Source organism: Cydia fagiglandana, chromosome 6 (assembly GCF_963556715.1).
Source record: "Cydia fagiglandana chromosome 6, ilCydFagi1.1, whole genome shotgun sequence".
NCBI classification, from domain to species: domain Eukaryota; kingdom Metazoa; phylum Arthropoda; class Insecta; order Lepidoptera; family Tortricidae; genus Cydia; species Cydia fagiglandana.
This window is the reverse complement of record NC_085937.1, coordinates 3,238,557-3,259,039: the sequence shown is the minus strand read 5'-3', so window position 1 is coordinate 3,259,039 and position 20,483 is coordinate 3,238,557. Positions and strand designations below refer to the sequence as shown.

The 20,483-nt window shown below is 35.4% G+C and overlaps 1 protein-coding gene and 1 long non-coding RNA gene across 7 annotated transcripts in view; one reads left to right on the top strand and one right to left on the bottom strand.

Moving 5' to 3' along the window:
* LOC134665019 (uncharacterized) overlaps positions 1-20,483 on the top strand; it is a 452,571-nt gene that overhangs the window by 98,884 nt on the left and 333,204 nt on the right. The gene's annotated exons all lie outside the window — the stretch shown is intronic.
* The window catches only part of LOC134664971 (uncharacterized), a 574,567-nt gene that overhangs the window by 244,761 nt on the left and 309,323 nt on the right, over positions 1-20,483 (bottom strand). Inside the window, exons 1-2 of one of the 6 annotated variants that reach the window (XM_063521721.1) lie at positions 6,509-6,743; positions 404-654 (exon numbers count right to left, since the gene is read on the bottom strand). The exons of 4 other annotated variants lie outside the window; for them this stretch is intronic. In XM_063521721.1, the coding sequence (XP_063377791.1) occupies positions 404-457 (54 nt within the window). In that variant the 5' untranslated portion in view covers positions 458-654; positions 6,509-6,743. Of the gene's footprint in view, positions 1-403; positions 655-6,508; positions 6,744-20,483 lie in introns of those variants that run through there. One more of the 6 variants, XM_063521722.1, reaches the window with a different exon arrangement.

Genomic DNA, 20,483 nt, shown 5'->3' with positions numbered 1-20,483 from the left:
GATATTATTGTTGAAATCGTCACACTTTTTCGTTGCAAATGATATGCAGCTTGGTCCGACTCCTAATGACCAATTATTAAGACATACCTACCTAAATTATTTTTATTTTTTATTCATTTAAATCGTCAGCCAACTTGACAATACAAAAATCGACAAAATTTGCTTTACTTTCGGCGTGGTTTGCAAAAACTCCACATTTTACACATGTTTGCTTATTAATACATACTACTTACAGTCGATTATTAAATTATGAAGTCAACAATAAGAGAAGGCAGCAAAAAAAGTAAAATTGACAAATCTACGCAAATAAAAATGCAAAAAATGTTAACAAACCAAATTATTAAAACAAGCGATGATCACTATACAAAAAGCCTTAAAAATAGTAGAAAATGATGATACTAACATGATTAACACCGGAGACTCGTGTCTTGTTCAATTTAGATAGGTTAGTGCCCATCCGGAGCCATTAATGGCGGAATTCCAACCTTAAACCCATACACTAAGAGTCCAAAATCGTCTACACTTACAATTAGTTCGGTGGTAAATTTGGCACAGTTTTCATAGAAAAGTTTTCACTTATTATATCACAATTGTAAAAGTTTGAACACAATTTGTAAATTAGTCTTTTAAAAGCCACTTCGGTTCACGTGGAAGCTGGAAAGAAGGAATTACAATTATTTTCAGTTTTTTTTTTAATAAAATAAAAAAGCCAAACACCCGTTCGAATACTTCCTTTGTCGAACTCATAGATAACTTGTTTATACAATAGTTAATTTGTTTATTTCTCAGTGATATTAGAAGAGTTCGCGAAAGTAAGCAATCGATCAGTTTTACAATTAAAAAGGTAAGTGGTAATGGTAATGATATTTATGTGGATGTATGGTAATGAGATCATAAGACTCTAAAACTAAAATACTGCTAGGATAGGTATGAAAAATTGTTTAAAGTTATGGTACTCATAGTTTAGTTTTTGCTAATAATATTTTTAGTCATTACAAGTTACATTTCCGTTACGTTTTTCCTTAAAAACACTTAACCTCATATCTGTATGACAAGGATCTTGACCGAATTCAGTCATCTGTTTGCATTTATTCTGCTCTATAAGTACAGTACGACCGGGCGACCGAGGTACCTATATAAATATCAGATCATAAATTTAACTCACGATTTTTAACCTTTACAGCTACACACATAAGAAAGGTTAAGGACCACTAAAATATCAGACCATAAATATTATATATCTGCCTTAGTTTACGAAACGTAAGTACCAAAACGCATCATCTCGCCATTCATGCCCACGCCGCCGTGGGCGAACGTGTTTTGTCTTCTTATTCTGACGATAACTTGATTAACATCACTTTTAAGTTTTGGTTCATTTGTTCCCAAATTACATTACCTATGTTCAATAAAAAAATATTTATTTCCTGATCTGATTATTCCTCCCTGATTCCCTGAAATTTGCAATTTTGGTTCTTCAAAAATTGTCATCATATTTTTTAAAGATTTTACTATTCTTAGGTATCATGAACACATACCAATGCCCTAAGTTCAATTTCATGACATTATATGAATTCATTTCTGTTATAAAATACGAATTATGTTCATGAGTCTTTTTATTTGCATGTAAATATTCATATTTAAAATGCAACACCTCCGTAATCTTTAAACTTTCATTGTGTTATACATCAACTAAACAAAATTTCTACTGCACATAATCCATCCATAGATCCAAAGTGTAGCTACAACCTATATCCACCGGCTATAACGGGCTACGGCAGCCTAATACTATTAGAGCTCGACGACATGGACCGACGTGACCTGTCACTCAACTCTTGATGTCACTATCATTACCGTACACCACTAGGTACAACCGAGATAGGAAGGAAATGACGAGGACATTAAGATATACTTGTCGGTCAGTAACTTATTTCATTAACCGGCCATATTTAAGTATGTATCTAAATGTTTTCCTACGGTTTTAAAGTTAAATCTGCATCTCAACCTAGCTTGCAAAATAATTAATTGATCCGATACCACGTATCTATCAATTAGTTTTCTGTTGTTTTTAATTATCCACGTGTCAAATATTTTATATTAGAAATAAAAGCTTTACTTTTGAATTAGTTTTATATGACGGTAAATTTTAACTCATTAGGTACCCAGAGAAATATTGAAAATAAATGTCAAGTCATCTCCGAATAAGTCTTCAATATAATCCAGTATTGTTGCAACTCTTACTTTGGAATAGCCATTTGGTTTCGTAACTTTGCAACACAATTTGTACATTACCATTTTGAGCCTCGATTTTATAGCACTCTTTAAAGACATTTACGGAATCAAGTCGTCAATTCTACTTTATGTACAATTATTGAAGACCTTGATGTCTTGTTTGGGTTTAAACATAAGTATATAGTGTGTAAAACGAGCTATTTAATATGTTGATGCCATTACATTATGTATTTACTCAGTGTTTTATGATTATTGCTGGATGTGACGAAATATTTTTGTATACTAATTGAATTAAAACTGTCGTGAGTCATACTAACATTAAGCTAATTTTATTTTCACTCGCGCGACATGTTTTTGAAAGCCTAGGTCTCGATTTTGAAGCACTAACAGTGCTTATGTAGCGTTCAAGATAGCTGCGCGCCACGTACTGTCGCTCATCGCTCAGACTATTGTAAAATTAGCTGTTGACTAAATTCAAGATTGATGGAGCGTTTTTTTCCCCTAGCATTTCTCAAATTAGTAAGTAAAAACGAGACCACCCCCTGAGATACAATAAGACACCTAAATATATCCAGGATACTTCAGAAATATATCACAAAGTCAATGTTTCTAATTAAAATAATCTTTAAAATCTAACCGCGGGGTATCACTGCCATCCCCTAATTAGTATTCTATCTCTAAATCTATGGGGGCTTGTAAGCCATGACTCACTGTGTACTATGTGTAATAGCAACGAAGTTAAAAGGTCGTATGTGTTGAACCTTGAAACGGCGCATACGCTTTTTCGTACCGCGGCGTTTCGTTGTGTATCAGAGTTTACACCCTGCAACGTTAACTAGGGGGCTTAGTTAATCGAAAACTAACCTTAATAATTTGGCATAAGGTGCTTGCCAATAATTGTATTATTGTGGTTTTTCAGTAGGCTTGATTGGTGATCATTGTTTCATGTTAAACTATAGAATGGTAATGAGATCCCTTGTGTGCAATGCAAATTTATTTGATTAAAACTGTTGTAAAAGAGATTTAATCGTGTAAATTATTATATTTCGTATTTAAACATTTAATTGTGTAATCATTTAAAAGACCAATATGTTAAGATTAGCATGGCGGTCTTAATGCCATTTCAAAAATGGGTACCTACCTCAATAATGTCTAAGTGAGGTAATGTTTTATTAAAACATGAAATTATCATCAACACTATATGTGACGTCCCACGGTCAAAGGTACCTTATGGCGGGTATGGAGTTATGCATACCCCAGTAATCTACTATAAATAAGCTATCGATAACACAAAAGATCAACCTCCTAAGTTGTGTAGTTACAGAGATATGATTTTTTGAAAATAATGTTGTGAAATGAGCAACTTTACGATAGAGAAGTTTTAAGTTTAGCCGCCTAAAAAACTATGTTCCTGAAGTAAGTTACATAGTTGACTACAAATAATAATACCTTATATATCTGAGATTAAAAAAATGTTGCGACTTGTTCTGTAATGCAAATAGAAACCTTTGATATCGACTGATTTATGTGTATACTAACCAGTCTCTTGAAAATAAAGTTTTATTTCATTTTCACGATTGATTGCAATGAGCTCTCAAGATTTAAATTTTATCTATTAGAAAACGACACTGAGAGACAGTTTAAGCAAAAAACAATACCGATTTAGAGGTGAAAATGTATTTTCTGACTTTTTCATATAAAATCAGAAAATTGAATATTTTTACGTTTAATGTAACACACAATCAATTTTTCTGAGCACATATGAAAGAAATTCTGTCATTCAAATGAAATAAATCCTAAAACCCCAACTAAATACTATATTTAACCCCTTATGCCACTTTAAACTTACATAACAATAACAGTATTTGCTCCATACATTAACGAAAAGGTACCTTATGGAAATAAATCTAATAATACATCACTACAAAACATCAATCACATTGAAGCTTTTATCTTTTATGAATAGAAAATATTAATTTACATTAAACTGCCACAAATTTAATTGGTTCTTCGTCATAATAATCTTAAAAAAGACCAATAATTTGTATGTAATGAAAAGGTACCTTGTGGTTAAGTTACATGATGAGGCATGATGATGATGGAACAGTAAGGATAAACTAATAATATTTTGGGGTAAAGATGTTATAAATCGTCTATTTCTTATCAATAATATATTTTGGTTGCCATTGAAGACAAGCGGCATCGAGGTTCAATGACCTTAGATATTCCATAAGGTAATGCGTCGGGTATTGGCATTTTTCAGCAAACCAATGGCTGATTTATTGCATGCGACCAAACCAAATGAAGATTATTCTAGTTAAGAAAGATTTGACGAGAGTAACTTTAGTATAATAGCAGGCTACTTGGATTTATAATGTCGGTCGATGTACGGTTATAATATTTGCTAGGCGCCCCAACCAGAACTGAAATTATCAAATTAGTTTTGCAGAATGCTAATACAGTTCTCTACCAAACTTCTTTTCCCGTATTGACTAGTTTTTTTGGAAATTTTCAACCTTTTTTCCATAAGGTACCTTTTTACTAAACTCTGAGACGACGTTACTAGGCTTATAACTAACTTATAACAAAAATAAAAACAGGTAAACAAACGTTACGCATTAAGGTTTGAGATCACACAATTAAAAAAAATTGAGCATTTTTCACCTCTTTACAAAACATTTCATAACTCCGAAACTAGAAACCCTCATAAGGTACCTTTTCCCGTGGAACGTCACATATAAATACTTACTAGGTATCAAGTAAATTTAGGTACTTGATAAAGATTTATAATAATTGGCATGGCTTTTGAAAATATAGATGATGATTCGTTTAATTAAGTAAATTGATAATAAATAGGTAGAGTTGTAAAATCATTCTCTAGATATTATTTATCCGTAACCGGTGACTGCAATTCGTCATTACCCGAAAAAATTACAATCTATTTTTTTAATTTGCAAAAACTCCACATTGACCAGTAGGTATTAAACATAAACTGTCCGATCGATACGGTTAGTTTTAATTACAAGCAAGGGGTTGCGCCCTTCGCGATATGATATACGTACAACCGGCCCACATAACCGAGTTACCATCATTTGATCAAGTTCTAATGAGAGTTTTTTATTCAGTTTTGAGTTCAAGCGAACTTCAGACTCTAAAATTTGTTAATACTTAGTTATTGATAAAAAATAAGCACAACCGAAATATTTCCAGAGTAATAGGTAAATATTAAGTTCTTTTTGTCATTATTTGTACATGAATATATTATTAAGTAATATCGTGATATGAATTCATACGAGTGTACCTAATTTTAGGTCAGGCAAATCTGTATTGTTATTATTCATATTATGAAGTAAAATAATCTGATCTAATAAGATATTTGAAATGCTCTGAGAGTAATATAATATAATAAATAGCTATCAAAACATGCACAAAGTTCCAATAAATAAAATAATTCAAATTTAAATGTGCTTTAAAGTTATACCAAGTAAAGTACCCCTAATATTATAGTTTATTTTTGTTTTTTATTGTCCATAATTAACTCATAAACCTGATGGTTGTTTAAATTTAAGAAAGAATCCATACAATATTTTGAGTTTTGTGTGTAGGTACATTTTCAAAACACAAAAAAACACTATCAGTAATTAAATTAGTGATCATTATGCAATTTTAGATGTTGTATTAATAAATAAAGCGTTTATAATATAAATAAAACTGACGTTTATTATTATTTTGTTATAAATGGTAATGAGGTACAACCAACATGTTACTGTAATCAGTAATTACTGTAATTTGATGTAATACATTAAATTGCTCAATTAAAGCTGCGAAATTATGTGATTTAAGTACATCATGAAAGTAAATATTTGTTTTATTTCACATCGAATGGTAATTTTATCCCAATCGGCAATAAGCGGTCTTATTCATTATTCATGGATTCAGGATCATTCCGTTTCGTTTCGTTTTTAATGGGCTACAATATTTTATTTATTATCATTAAAAATATTTACTTTGTTTACGTGATATTTTCAAACCCTTTAAATATTATATATGAGATAATTGATTATTAAAATCGAGGAATTTATTTAACTAGCACTGAACGAAATCATTCCCCAAAATGAAACTATTAATTCATTACCATCCATTTGTAAACAAGTTGAGTTCAAAAGCAGTGCCAATTAATTTTACATGTTTATGTAGGTATCGTGTTATGCATTATTTCTAAACTAATTAAGTAGGTACATAAGATTTATTTTATAAAGGGTGTGGCAAAAAAAATCACCTTAAAAAACTGGTATAAAATAATTTTCGCTCCTTTCCGTCCTTAAGCGCACAAAACACAACGCCAATAACGTTGGAACACTGTCCAAGCACTTTCAAGGTCACTTTTGTATCACTGAGTGTTTGTTTGGCTGTCGCAGCTGATTTATGGAGCAAACCGGCACACGTCCGACCTCCGCGGTGGTCGACCCCTGACTGACTGGACTAGGGAACTCACACAGCATGTACCTCTCGCTCACTCCCTTCCGAGGGCATATTCCCTCTTTGTTGTCCCTAACAGGGGTAAATTATTACGGTTTTGCGATAACATAATAGAATGCACTAAATATAATCGAAAGGATAACGGTTTTTACTAGCCTAAATATTGAATTTTCCGGACCTATATTTTATGGGAAGGTACCGATAAATTAACGGTTATTTTCGCGGTGCCCTTAGCTAATATTTACAATCTTCCTTATATGAGGACCCTCTAACTATAGATTTAAAAAAAAACTTACTCTTTTAACCTTTCATACCTATGCCTTGTCCCGTATACCTCCCAGACAATTTGTACTGTAATTTACATTTTCAAGGTTACAAATTTAGAAGGAAATTTTTGACGAGGCCATACGAAGGGTTAAAGGACCTTTGAACAATCTTACAAAGAAAAATAATTTGAGAAAATTGTAACAACATTTTATTTTACTTTTTTCTTTTTACTAGGTACATTATCAGATGAAACTGTAAACAAAGGAAAATGGCAATATATTCTGCTTCGGTCGTCAACAGAGCATCAATTTTCGCTGAAAAATTAAATAAAATCCTGACGAACGGCAGGCCCTGAGCCGTTCAACTTTCTACGTCCACATAGAATTTTTACTGCTAGCAAGTGTAAACAGAGCGTACTACGCCGTACTGTAGACCATTTTCTTTAGACTCCGAAGTCACCGCATCGCGGAGGATACGAAGATTCGCGGTCGCTAAACTAATGACACCACTTAGTTGCATTCAAATTTATTTTCACGCCTAATTCAATTTCGTTGATATTGGTAATTTACATAAGTTTAATATTAATTGACAAAACGCGCAGTGTATTTTGATTCCATTAATAGGTGTGCGGGTGTTAAAAGATCGACCGTATATCAACTTTGCGCTCTACTAAATTAGTGTTTAAAAAATCTACTTATTTAGGAGCGATGACCGCGATTCACATTCCCTGATATCCGTCTAGCACAATCTAAACATCAGCGATGGAGTAACCTAATAATAGTACATTAATGATTGAGAAAAAGCGGTCCATATGACTGATGATCTGAGTCTCTTGCGCGCCATCACAATATATGATGTGTTGTCATCATGCGCGCTATACAGCTGAGTCGCTCGCGGCATAATTTCCGTGGGGTTATTTTTGAGCTCAGACTTCTAGGTATAGTTATTCTATTTCGTTTGGTCTAGCAGGTAAGTGGTCTGTAATCATACACTGTCTGGTCGTGTATTAAATATTCTCCTCCCGGCGCGTTCTTTCATAGAAACGTCAATGGGCTAGAGAAATGTAGGCACTTTAATGTCTGCATTAGGTTGTATTGAGATGCTTGCATACGAAGTTGTATGGGCTGCATAGGACGCTTAGTCAAAGAGAAATATATTAGACGCTATTCAGATTATATATTTACTGCGTTTTATGTTCTTTGGTAGACGGTCGGGGAGGCCTTGTACTACGTGGAGGCGATAAGTTGAGAAAGAGGCTGGCTCAACTGGACTCGGCTGGAAAGAGCTGGAAGCAGCCGCTCAAGATCGTGACAAATGGAGGATGATTCTGCGAGCCCTATGTCCCTTATGAGGGATAACAGGAATGCATCATCATCATCATGTTATTTGGTAATTAAGCAAGGAAAAGCACCTCCACATATATATATTCATTATTCATGAACATTCAAGACCCTACGACAAGCAAATCTTAGCCGGATAATATGAGATCTAACGATATTTCAAGATGATTAGCAATTTAGTAAAGGTCGTCTGGAAGAAATCGCTTTTTAGCGATAGGCGGTCTTATCGCAAGATTACTGAAAAGAAGAGGTTAAACAACAGGCGGTCTTGTTGTTTAACCTCTTCTTTTCAGTAATCTTTGTATTGTTTCCTGTAGTGGGGTGTGCAATGAAGAGTACTTGAAGAGTACTTGTATTGTATTGTATTGTATTGTAGTGTTACATTACATTACAATACGAGTACCTACCTGTGTAGGAACTACTTACACGTCTCTTGCTTATTCTTATGCAGTCAAATATGTTGCTTACCTGTAAACAATAAAAAATATGATCAGACAATTGATATTTGAACATAGAATAGCTCCATGACGATTGATAATTGTCTTTAGTTTTCTTTAAAAAGGTAAATAATACGCCTTGCATAATTTCTCTTCATCAAACAACATAATCAATTAATCACAAAGCAATTTGTATTTTATTTATTGACTGAATAGGAATCATTTTACTATTAACCAGTCATTGTACAATCGACGCTGATGAGGAAACAATTGAACAACAACCATTACCCTATCAGCTGACTGATCGGGGACTACCATTAAGATTTCAAGAAATTGAATTTTAATATACTTACATAGGGTAGTACCTGTTTTGTGATGGTTTCTTTTAATGGGGTTGGCCGGTCAAAGAATTACAAATGGCGCAGGCCTAAAGGGGCCCACTGATTAACAGTCCGCCGGACGGTATCGGCCTGTCAGTTAGAACAAAATTTTGACAGTTCCGAACAACTGACAGGCCGATACCGTCCGGCGGACTGTTAATCAGTGGGCCCCTTAAGGGTTTAACTGTCAATCCTACGAATAATCCTACAGTAATAGAATCTCTAGTAGGGTCGAAAAGTACTCGAGTGGAGTTCACGGACTAGCAAGCGCAGCGTAATAGGACGTCCACGCACAAGATGGACAGACGACCTTGTTAAGGTCGCCGGAAGACGCTGGATGCGGGTCGCTTTCAACCGGCACGTATGGAGGTCCAAGGAGGAGGCCTATGTTCACCAGTGGACGTCTTATGGCTGAGATGATGATGAATAGGATGATACCCGAACTTCCAAACTCAATTAAAACATCGTCACACACTCTTTAATTCAATAGAAAATAATAAGTATGATTAAATTTAATACTATTGCCGAAATTATTTTACTATAATTCATAATGACATGCTGTTAATATTTTATAATGACAGGCCAGTCAATGAATGGGTACAGTGGGTAACTGGAGCATAACATGTGGGGCCCAAAATAGATCTGCGCGGGAGACCCCCGCGTCGCGAGTTCATTATTGACGTTTTGGATGACATAATAATGGTTATTTATGCACTAAAGAGTATCTGTTTAGTTTAGTTTAGTTTATTTTTAATATACCTACGCTCCTTACTGTTAGTGAAACCTTTAAATTGATAATAATTATTGTAAACCACCAATGGACTGACAAAGCCAAAGACTGCCACTTCCCTAAAATATGTATTAAAAACAAAACAATTATAACAATAACTAGTGCCTAAGTCAATTCCTGGGATTAGTTGTCAAGCGGACCCCAGGCTCCCATGAGCCGTGGCAAAAATGCCGGGATAACGCGAGGAAGAAGAAAAAAACAATTATACAATATTGTCGTCAGATTATTTTACTGATTCAATTCTGAAATTACCATTACCTACCTACTCCAGACTTGAATCCTCATAGTCAAATTATTATTTTTACCCAATTTATAAGCATGAACTTTGTAATTTTATTAAACAATAGCTAAAAGTCGCACCTTAAGGTGGTTCGCCTAGGTTACTCAAAACTTAACTCTCGCTAGATGGCACTTTTGCAAAATTTCAGATTTTATTTTTTTGTGAAATGGTCTTGGTATTTGTATACTTAAAAGTATGTTTCGCGCACTCTTTAAGTAAATATTGAACTATTAAAATAAACATTGAATACTTCATTGTGCAAAAACCACCTTTTTAATTCGACGGAGTGTTGCTGTCACGCTTTTTCCTACTATTACTCACACATGCAAACAGTGTTTCCGTGATCCTTGTAGTAGACAATTTCACACAACGTAAGTATGTTGCAATAGCGTAACGGTATGTTCGTGGAAATACGTGCAAGAGGATTGGGGTTCAAGACTGGTGCGAGTAGGTAATTTCTTTTTGTTTCTCCTTTGTGTTATCTTACCTTTAAACGAGCAATTATTAGATATATAATTATTTATTTATATATTTGGATGGTATCAGAAACGGCTCTAACGATTTCGATGAAATTTGCTATATGGGGTTTGATCTCTTAGCTAGGTCTATGAGAAAAACGCGCATTTTTGAGTTTTTATGTTTTGTAAGCTTTGGTCGGTCTCCCAGATATTCAATCTCCGCTTGGCAACTAATCCCAGAATTGGCATGCGCACTAGTTTTTACGAAAGCGACTGCCCTGACCTTCCAACCCAGAGAGTAAACTTATTTGGATTAGTCCGGTTTCCTCACATTGTTTTCTTTCACCGAAAAATAGGTATCGGTGTATAAATAGGTATCAAATGCTATTTCGTACAAAAGTTCGAAAAATCATTGGTACGAGCCGGGGTTAGAACCCGCGACCTCCGAATTGCTTTCCGCTAGGCCAGCAGCGCTTCCCCCACATACTCAGTGTTATCAGGTTTTTTAAAAATAAAAAACGATTACTTATGAAAGCAGAAGAATATAAATGATCGTATTAGATTTATAATTGTTACATATTTGCCGTAACTTATTTTTAAAATGTGTTTTTCAATTAAAAGACACGTCAAGATTGTTTACCTTATTTCTAATGCTAAAAAAAACAAACTATAGTAATAATTGTGTTTTTCATTCATAGACAAAATCCATTATTTTTAACCACAGGAAATTTTATACACTTCTTTTTAGGGTTCCGTACCCAAAGGGTAAAACGGTACCCTATTACTAAGACTTCGCTGTCCGTCCGTCGTCCGTCCGTCCGTCCGTCTGTCACCAGGCTGTATCTCACGAACCGTAATAGCTAGACAGATGAAATTTTCACAGATGATGTATTTCTGTTGCCGCTATAACAACAAATACTAAAAACAGAATAAAATAAAGATTTGAATGGGGCTCCCATACAACAAACGTGATTTTTGACCAAAGTTAAGCAACGTCGGGAGTGGTCAGTACTTGGATGGGTGACCGTTTTATTTTGCTTTTTTTTGTTTTTTTTTGCATTATGGCACGGAACCCTTCGTGCGCGAGTCCGACTCGCACTTGCCCGGTTTTTATTGCAGTGAGGATGTCCTGATTGTAAAAATCAGAGAGATAAGGTAGAGTATAATTTCTAATTATCTTTGTAAAAATAAAAGAATACGTGTAGCCCATACTTAATAATCGATTTATGATAATAAGAAAAATTAAATAAAAATAAAAAAACAATACGAAATTTAGGTGTAACAAAAATACAAAAAGTTATGTTCCAGCATACAATGACTGGGGATCGAACCGGGAATCTTCCGTTTGCAAGCAAAAAAGCGACTGTTTGCATAACACGCCATGATAGTTCTTAGCTAAGCTGACGAACTTCTCGCTTAGGTCAATTATTTACCTGTCAAATATCAGTGTCAACAAAATTGCACTAAACATGACGGCACTCCAAATTCGAGCCGTGGTCAGCCCGGCAACGTCGGAAATGGTATGGCAACGTCGCAAATGTATCTGTACACGACATTTGTGACACACACATACGTAAAATTGATGAAAAGTTAACTATGATTTTTGCATGATTTCTGTATGAAACATTGTTTTCCTGTTAATTTCGCGCAAACGAATATTCGAAAGAAGATAAATGCGGAAATATTTGTGTACTAATAGTGTGTAGTTACTTAATGAGCTTTGATTGAATTTTGTATGAAAAGCGAACCACCTTAACGAAGCTAAGTGATTATCCTTATTATTAAAACAGCGCCCCGTCCAACATTTAGTGCAAACACGAAGTCTAGTCTAGACCCCGGACGGTCCAAGGTTATTCCCACCCTCGGGTATTTAAATAAAGGGAATATCATATCAACTGTCCAATTAAATGAGTAAAAGCTTGCATAAGTCACTCTAAAAGCTACCTTGTAGCTTGGAAATACGGCTTAATTTACAGTGGAAGTGAAAGTTAGTTATGACTTTATGATAGTTAATTGTGATGTGTTACGTGTTTTGTTGTTATTCGATTTTGGACAGTAGTAAGTTGGAAATAAGAGTTGGGTGGTCACGTTTTTAATGTTTGGGGGTGGATGTTTAGCCTTGAGGATGATATTATTAATATAGCACTTATATCAATACTATGTAGAGTTAGACCAAGAAAAGTCTTCAGCGATTTTGATAGCCCACGCAGTGCAAGTGTTATTTTAAACGTCAATTTTCTATGAAATTGGAAGATTGAGGGGTAGGAAACTAGAGCATTCGGGCATTTTCGGCTTCGTTCGACTCAGCATTGCTCCCAGCAATTACTAAGGTTGGCACTTGACGTACTTGACGTTCCTTTGCGTGTACGGTCACATATAAGATTACCCTGAATTTTGAAAACCCTAAATAGCCGAAAGGGATAGTACCATACATAAGAAAGGGACAGCATGATTCGTCCCCGAATCGCTGTCAAACATCGGTTTTGTAGTACGTTTATTTTCTGTACGGTAGTAATATAATATATGTTATACAATGAAGGCACCAAAAACATCTGACACTATTTTATTTGTAGCGCAGTAAGAGTGTGTCACATAGTTTTGCGGGTTTTGGAGAGTAACATATTATTGCTGGTGAGTGTACAAGAGTTAGACCAAGAAAAGTCTGCAGCAATTTTCATAGCCCACGCAGTGCAAGTTTGATTTATAAGTACGTCATAATTTCATAGAAGTTTGACGTTTAAAATAAAACTTGCATTGCGTGGGCTATCAAAATCGCTGCAAACTTTTCGTGGTCTACGTCTATTACGTCTTATTCGGTGCCAAAACCGTTGGCTTTTTGCTTAGTAACAGCTTCCCTGAAAGCTGCACACATTGTTTCCAGGCCAGCATCCATCAGGCATCGAGATAAAACCCGGTCCGATTACCGTGCTCATTACGGCGGCAGTAAACCGGCCGATCCATCAAACGGACCGACTTACCGACTTAGGGTAAGTCAGCCTATACACCAAAGGATAAAAACGAGCGTTTGGTATACTTGCTAGCTATTACAATGTAAAAGATATAAAGATATACATATTTGTAGTCGTTTTGAGATTTTTGCACGATAATTCCTTGAAATTGTATAGTGCAATTAGAAGAATAAGCAACCAATTGTCACCCTCCTAAAGATACTAGACAAATAAAATATGTACTTACTGACTTGCTACAAACCAAGCCGCCGTATGTATCGGTACTGTGGCCGGAACAAACTCACGGTAAAGTTTAATATAGCCTGATAAACCGGCAGAGTGGAGTTACAGAGATAATTCGAAAATTTTACTTTAGGGTTAGGTATGTTCTAGGCATTACTTGATAAGAGTTGCATGCTTCGCAGTCACATCGCGTGACTAATATGTTATTATAAATAATTAATTCTAGTAAATTAGAGGCGTGGTCAATCCACATAATTCATGCTGCATTTTAGCGCACTTTCATCTAATAATTTGGGAGTGCTCAATTAACACTAATATTATGTAATTAAATATGACATGCCAGCATAGTTACATAATATCAAATGTATATGTCAACAATATTACAAATTCAACTAATTAAATTCGAATGCAATTAAAAAAAACGATGGTTGCCTAGCGGTAAGAGCATATGGATTTCAATCCGGAGGTCGCGGGTTCAAACCCCGGCTGGTTAGCAATCAAGTAATACCAACACACATTTTCTGGAAATTTTAAGTACCTATCAGTGGCGGCGCGTCCATAAAAACCGATTCCCACCGGCTTGCCTGTTTTTGGATATTTGAGCAGAGTTGTAAAGGAAATATGTAAGCCAAATTAGCCCCGGGTTGCCTATGAATATGTTTGACGCGCCGCCACTGGTACCTATGTACTATACACATTCATTTTTCAGTGACAAAAGAGTAGGTATTAAACAAACACGTGCATTTAAAACAATTATCGGCTTGAAACGCAGAAAAAATAACAAAGCAAAATAAATATGATTTTATACGTGATAGCTCGTGGAATATTTCGTTGACTGTTATTTTCTTTGTTTTATCATGCAGGATAATAAAATTGACAGGCCGCAAATACGAGTACCCACGCGTGCTTTTCACTTAGTGGTAGGCTGTTCTCTTTGGCGCTTGTTAGCAAACGGCCGAAAGGCGGAGAATTACCCGTACAGGCGGAATGCCGAAAGCAGTTCTACTTATACCTTATATTCTAGTTTTCAGGGAGATTGGTATAGTGCGGTGAGGCGAGGCTTTTACGCTTTACCAAAAGACGTGTTGCCCAAAGGTAAAGTATTGACCCAAATATAAATATAAACCACACTCAATATATCTTATTATTTCCTAAATATAAATACTGTAACTAATACTGTTAATTCAGCAAATTACCACATAATGTAGCTTATAAATACATAAGACGTTACACTTAATTAGAATAAATTCATTCGTAAACGCCGAGCGTGTTCAATTTCCTTGACATTCTACACTGACGGCATGTCATGTCACTGTCAGCGTTACCATTGGCAGCATACGGCAACTTTAATATACGTCAAATATGTGCTTCAAGTCTTGTAACTGATTTATTAGTGCATACGTACTTAATATACATACTTAATACGTCAAATATAAGGTATAGATACGATCCGTTTTTGTTTGAAGAAACATCACTTTTGACAGTGTTGGCTTAACGTTAATTGCCCTTGACCATTAACCATTACAAATTGACCATTAGCCATTACAAATTGAACCTTAAACGGTAACGGACGGTTACAGTTTACGGTTCAAGTTCTAATGGGTATAAATGGTCAATTGCATTAATATGTCGGCCAACACTGACTTTTGACACTAACATATCCGATCCATATCGTATCTAGACCTAATATTTGACCAATTTGACGTATGTATACTCGATGCTCTTTGACCAAAAATGAGATATCTAAACTGACACTAAGCTATCTTCTATAAACCGTCTGTGTAACCTATCCTTAAGTTCTAGGGTTGTAGATCCTGCATCATCATCATCATCTGAGGCATTACAGCCGCGGGTGGGACTTAGCCTGGTCAAGCAAGTCTCTCCAGTCCGATCTGTTTGTGGCCTTCCTTCTCCAAGTTTTCACTCCTAAGGTGTGATACTAGTGTGATAGGTGTGATACTTGGGTACTCTGGCCTCGTCACTCTATCACGTGCCCTGCCCATCGCTGGCATTTATGGTAGATCCTGCATGCATTCGGCATTTCTCGAACGCACACCCAACGAGCAAATAGTACCACTTCCGTTGGTTTCAAATATCCGCACCGCAAAGCTTACAGAAACACAAACTTACACTTTCAGCTCAAAGCGGCGCCAAAAGTCCACAAACTCTCACTAATTGTACGCAGTCAACGTCATTCTTCTTTTTTACCACCCGCACAAGTAAACTTGCTAAGCTTACACAAACACAAAGTTACACTTTCAGCTCAAAGCGGCGCCAAAAGTCCGCAAGCTCTCAGTAATTGTATGCAGTCACCGTCATTGTTCTAGTTCACCACGCGCACAAGTAAACTTGCCGAGCTATACTTAGGGTGTTCTTAAATTTTGGAGCGTTTTAGACTTGATATGCTCCATATGCTCGGCTTATTTATGAAGAAGATTGTGGGAATGTAAATAGACCTGCTAGATAAGTTTAGGTGACATGGAAACGTAAGAACAGCATTGAGGGTGTTATTTTTGTAGATCAACTTGACAGAAAGAAAATAGAGGTATTTATTTACAGTTGCAAAGATATATGTATATAGGTATACAAAAAACAGAGACAAGTATCATTTTGGAATTCTGTTAGAAATAGAAATTTGACAAATTTATGGTGGGGAACGATATACATAATATAATACCGGTTACTCTCGGCATTCGGAGACTCTCGGTCCACAAAAATAAAAGTAATGAGACGCGAGAGAAATGGTACAAATTGGTATCTCAACATAACAGTTCTTTAACCGGTAACCGCAAACGGAAACAAAATCAATTTCGTTCCCGGGAGAATTAAAGAAACCGGTTTGAAAATAAAACGGTTTCCCAGCCCTTAATAAATATCATAGCTTGAATATCTTCATAGAAATTAGACATTAATAAAAGACATTCCCACAATTTTCATTAGAAATGCCATGCATAGTTAGCTTGGCCCGCATCCAGGGTTTCAGAGCATTCGCATAGAGTAACTGAATTTAGTGCATCTAAGCCAAAACGTGGAAAACTGCATTCCACTGAAAACAAGGTTACCAACCGTACAAACCCAAACTAAATTCCAGTGCTGCCAACAAACAGAAGCAAACACGTTAAACAATTACCGGCCAGATACAATGCTGCCAACATCACATGGAAAGGTCCTAACTCACCTTTGTCCTATATAATGTTTATCTAAGATAACACTGACTGACCTATAGTATACCTTATTGCCACGGCGTAAGATCTATAAACGGTCATTCGAGCGAGTTCATGTTCGTATTCACTTTGCTTACTAAGCAGAGCTGAACTGAGGATCTACCACGAAAATAGAAAATCGACTCGTCAAACTCTGCCTCTATCATTTTTGCATATATATTCGAGCGATAGAGACAGATAACGAAACTTTGATTTTAAATTTTCGAGGCCCTTTGTATAGTACAAGGACCAGTGGATCTGTGATGCGTAGGTACGTTACGCTATCGAATGAAATTTACACGATAGGGTTACTGAGCGCGGGCTAATCAAACGCTCAATAAACCGGTTGTACTCGCGTTCGGCCAGTCATTGGAATTGCAACTCAGAGATACGCCGTTTCGTAAGAGTGAGGTGGTCGGCCATTTGTACGTTTTCCGATCGCAAACTCTGTTAGAGGCTCTGAGGTACGGACGTGACGGTTGGAGACTGAAAAATACCGGTAATTGGGTCTTTTGGGTAAGGACAATAACTGCCGGATTCGAACTTTAAGATACGTCAATTAATAGATCTAGAAACGATATGGTTTAGATGTGTCAGTGTCAAAAGTGACTTTTGTTTCAGGAAACGTCATTTTGACACTGACATATCTAATCCATATCGTTGCTAGATCTATTAATTGACGTATCTTAAAGTTCGAATTACGCCGTAAGTGTTGCATAAATGGGGGTCTAGCCAAGATGACAATCGTGCATGGACAGACGCCAAACGAAGAGAAAAATATATCGGAATGACAGTAAAGTCACGTGACAATTTCCACCCTAGTTTTCTATCAATACGATTTTGATATAATTACTTATTTCAGCCAAATAAAAAATAATACGTTGAAATTAAAAGACTGGCACAAGAAATAAATGATTACTCCACCGACAAGAGCAAAGCTCTTAAGTTCTGATGATGATGACGATTTTGATACTTGTAGGTAATAAATACTAGATTCGACTAACTAAACTTGTAATTCAAAATTGTAAAAAAAATAAGTTGAAATCTATTTAATTAACTAAACAGAAACTTAATCCATACTAATATTATAAATGCGAAAGTGTGTCTGTCTGTCTGTCTGTCAGTTACCTCTTCACGCTTATGTTTATTGCTATTAGATTTTTTCCAGGCGCTGTACTTACTCTAGCTGCTGGTACTAATTCCACGCAGACGAAGTAGCGGGCAAAAGCTAGTAAAACATAATGCGAATAATACAGACACGTATCTTCCATAATAAGTCATTGTCACAAAAAAAAAACTAGAGTACAAAGGCTTTAAATTAAAAAGAGATGCGGCAAAAATCCCATCTCCACCGTGCGTCGATTAAACAACACATAATATGCAATTAAGTCTAGACTGAGTCTAGAACACACTACAAGTCTATATCTGAAACTACATAACCTATACAATAAGTAACTTATAAAGCCTCGCATCTAACTCAACGTCCACAGTTAAAAATAAACTCAATTTTCTAATGCATAAGGCTTAAATTTTAAATAACAAAAAAGCGATTGTGAGGTAGTAAAAGTTAGTTATCTTTCATTGATGTGGCGATGAAACGTGCGTATTTTTTGTTTAGAAGATAATAAGTGTAAGGATGTATGAAACACACAGGTAGTTACGACCTTTTTAGATTAGCTTAATAGAGGAAGCAGACGATCTATTCAAGCGGTGTGCTACATAGCCGTATAGGACTGGATCATATTTCTTCAGGAATGTATTGAGAAAAATAGTTATTAAGGAAAAATAACTGTCCTTCGAGTTCTTAGTTGTATACAAAAATTATAATACCTGAATTTATATATTTATTCAATTGTAGGTATGCATGAAAAAATCTGAAATAAATCGAAAATATATCAATAACATTTATTAAATCATTAATGTACAAAAAGATCTGAACAAGTACTAACTTTGATCTGAAAGAAAATGGAAACAATACTAAAGTTCTGGGAAAATTAAAATGTGGAGTAATTCGTGTTAACAAATCGCTGGCCCAATATTACAGGGTTCTATGTTACATTTTCAAGATATGTAGTTGAAATTCGACTTAAAAATGTCACTATGACAATGTTCATATTTCAGTTCGATAAAAGTGAAACATATCAATCAGTCAATCAAAGCATTTATTTTCAGGCTACGAAGGCCCATAGATACATAGTACATACCTTACAAACTAACATGTATATACAATAATAAAAATCTTAAATACTAAAAAATCATTTTCGTGACGCAGTTTTCTGTTGCGGCGCCACTTGCTCTGGTGTAGGACATAGAACCCTGGGCCAGCGAAATGATACAGAGATTTCGGTATTTGAAAATCTGTTATTGATATTGTTATCGATTGTTATTACTCGCTACGCATCTCGCTCGCACCAATATGACATTGATAATAATGAACAAAATGAGGAATCAGACGTATGAGTAAATTGAAAGCGCACTATTAAATTTAAATGTAGAACAACTCAAAACCATTACATAACTAGACATGGACTTACGTTACAGTTTCCCGTTATTCCGCCATACAATCTAGTCCAAACGGCCAGTTTACAGCCGTTAAGAGACGCTAATACAGCCATTGCTAACAATGACTTCCTGGAAAAACCCCCATTCTCACTTTCTAAACGTGTTTTGCTGGATAACGGGTTTTTAGCAGACGCTATTTTGTTTCGTTTGTTAAATTATTAATAATGCATGCAGGTGTGCATTTGTGCATATTTTCACATTATTCTATTAAATGTCGTTGGCCGGTCGAAGTACTTTATAGTTATACTTTATTTATAAACTACTTAAATTAAACTGGATTACTTAAATATTTTACAACTGGGATGTACTTCTAGCGTATCGAGCATTTTTGTGTATTGTATATTCTCGTTGTTTCCTTTTTTTGTTACTTTTGATCGTGACAATTATATGGTTGATTGTTGTTGGCCTTATTTTATGTAAGCATTAATATTTGTTAGTTATATTTACGGCTGTTGTTACCCTGATTTAGAATTAAATAATAAATAAATGAAATACTTATATTGCGCCAGGATAGATTTTCCTGTAAATCCTCAGAAATGTGTCATATTCTCAGTTTTTAGGGAACACTATAGCTAGGCTGCCATTTAAGCCAAACCTAATAAAATAAAACTAGAGGCCAGTGCCCCGTTTATCAAAAGCCTGTAACTTGTAATAGGTACAAGTGGAAGTCCCTTTCTAACAAAAGCTGTCAAAAAGGGACTTCTACTTGTATTACAAGTTAAAAGCTTTTGATAAACAGGGCACAGAGGTCCGTTTCTCAAAAGCTTGTAACTTTGTAATACAAGTGGAAGTCCCTTTCTAACAAAAGCTGTCATAAAGTGACATCCGCTTGTAATACAAGTTTCAAGGTTTTAAGAAACGGGCCCC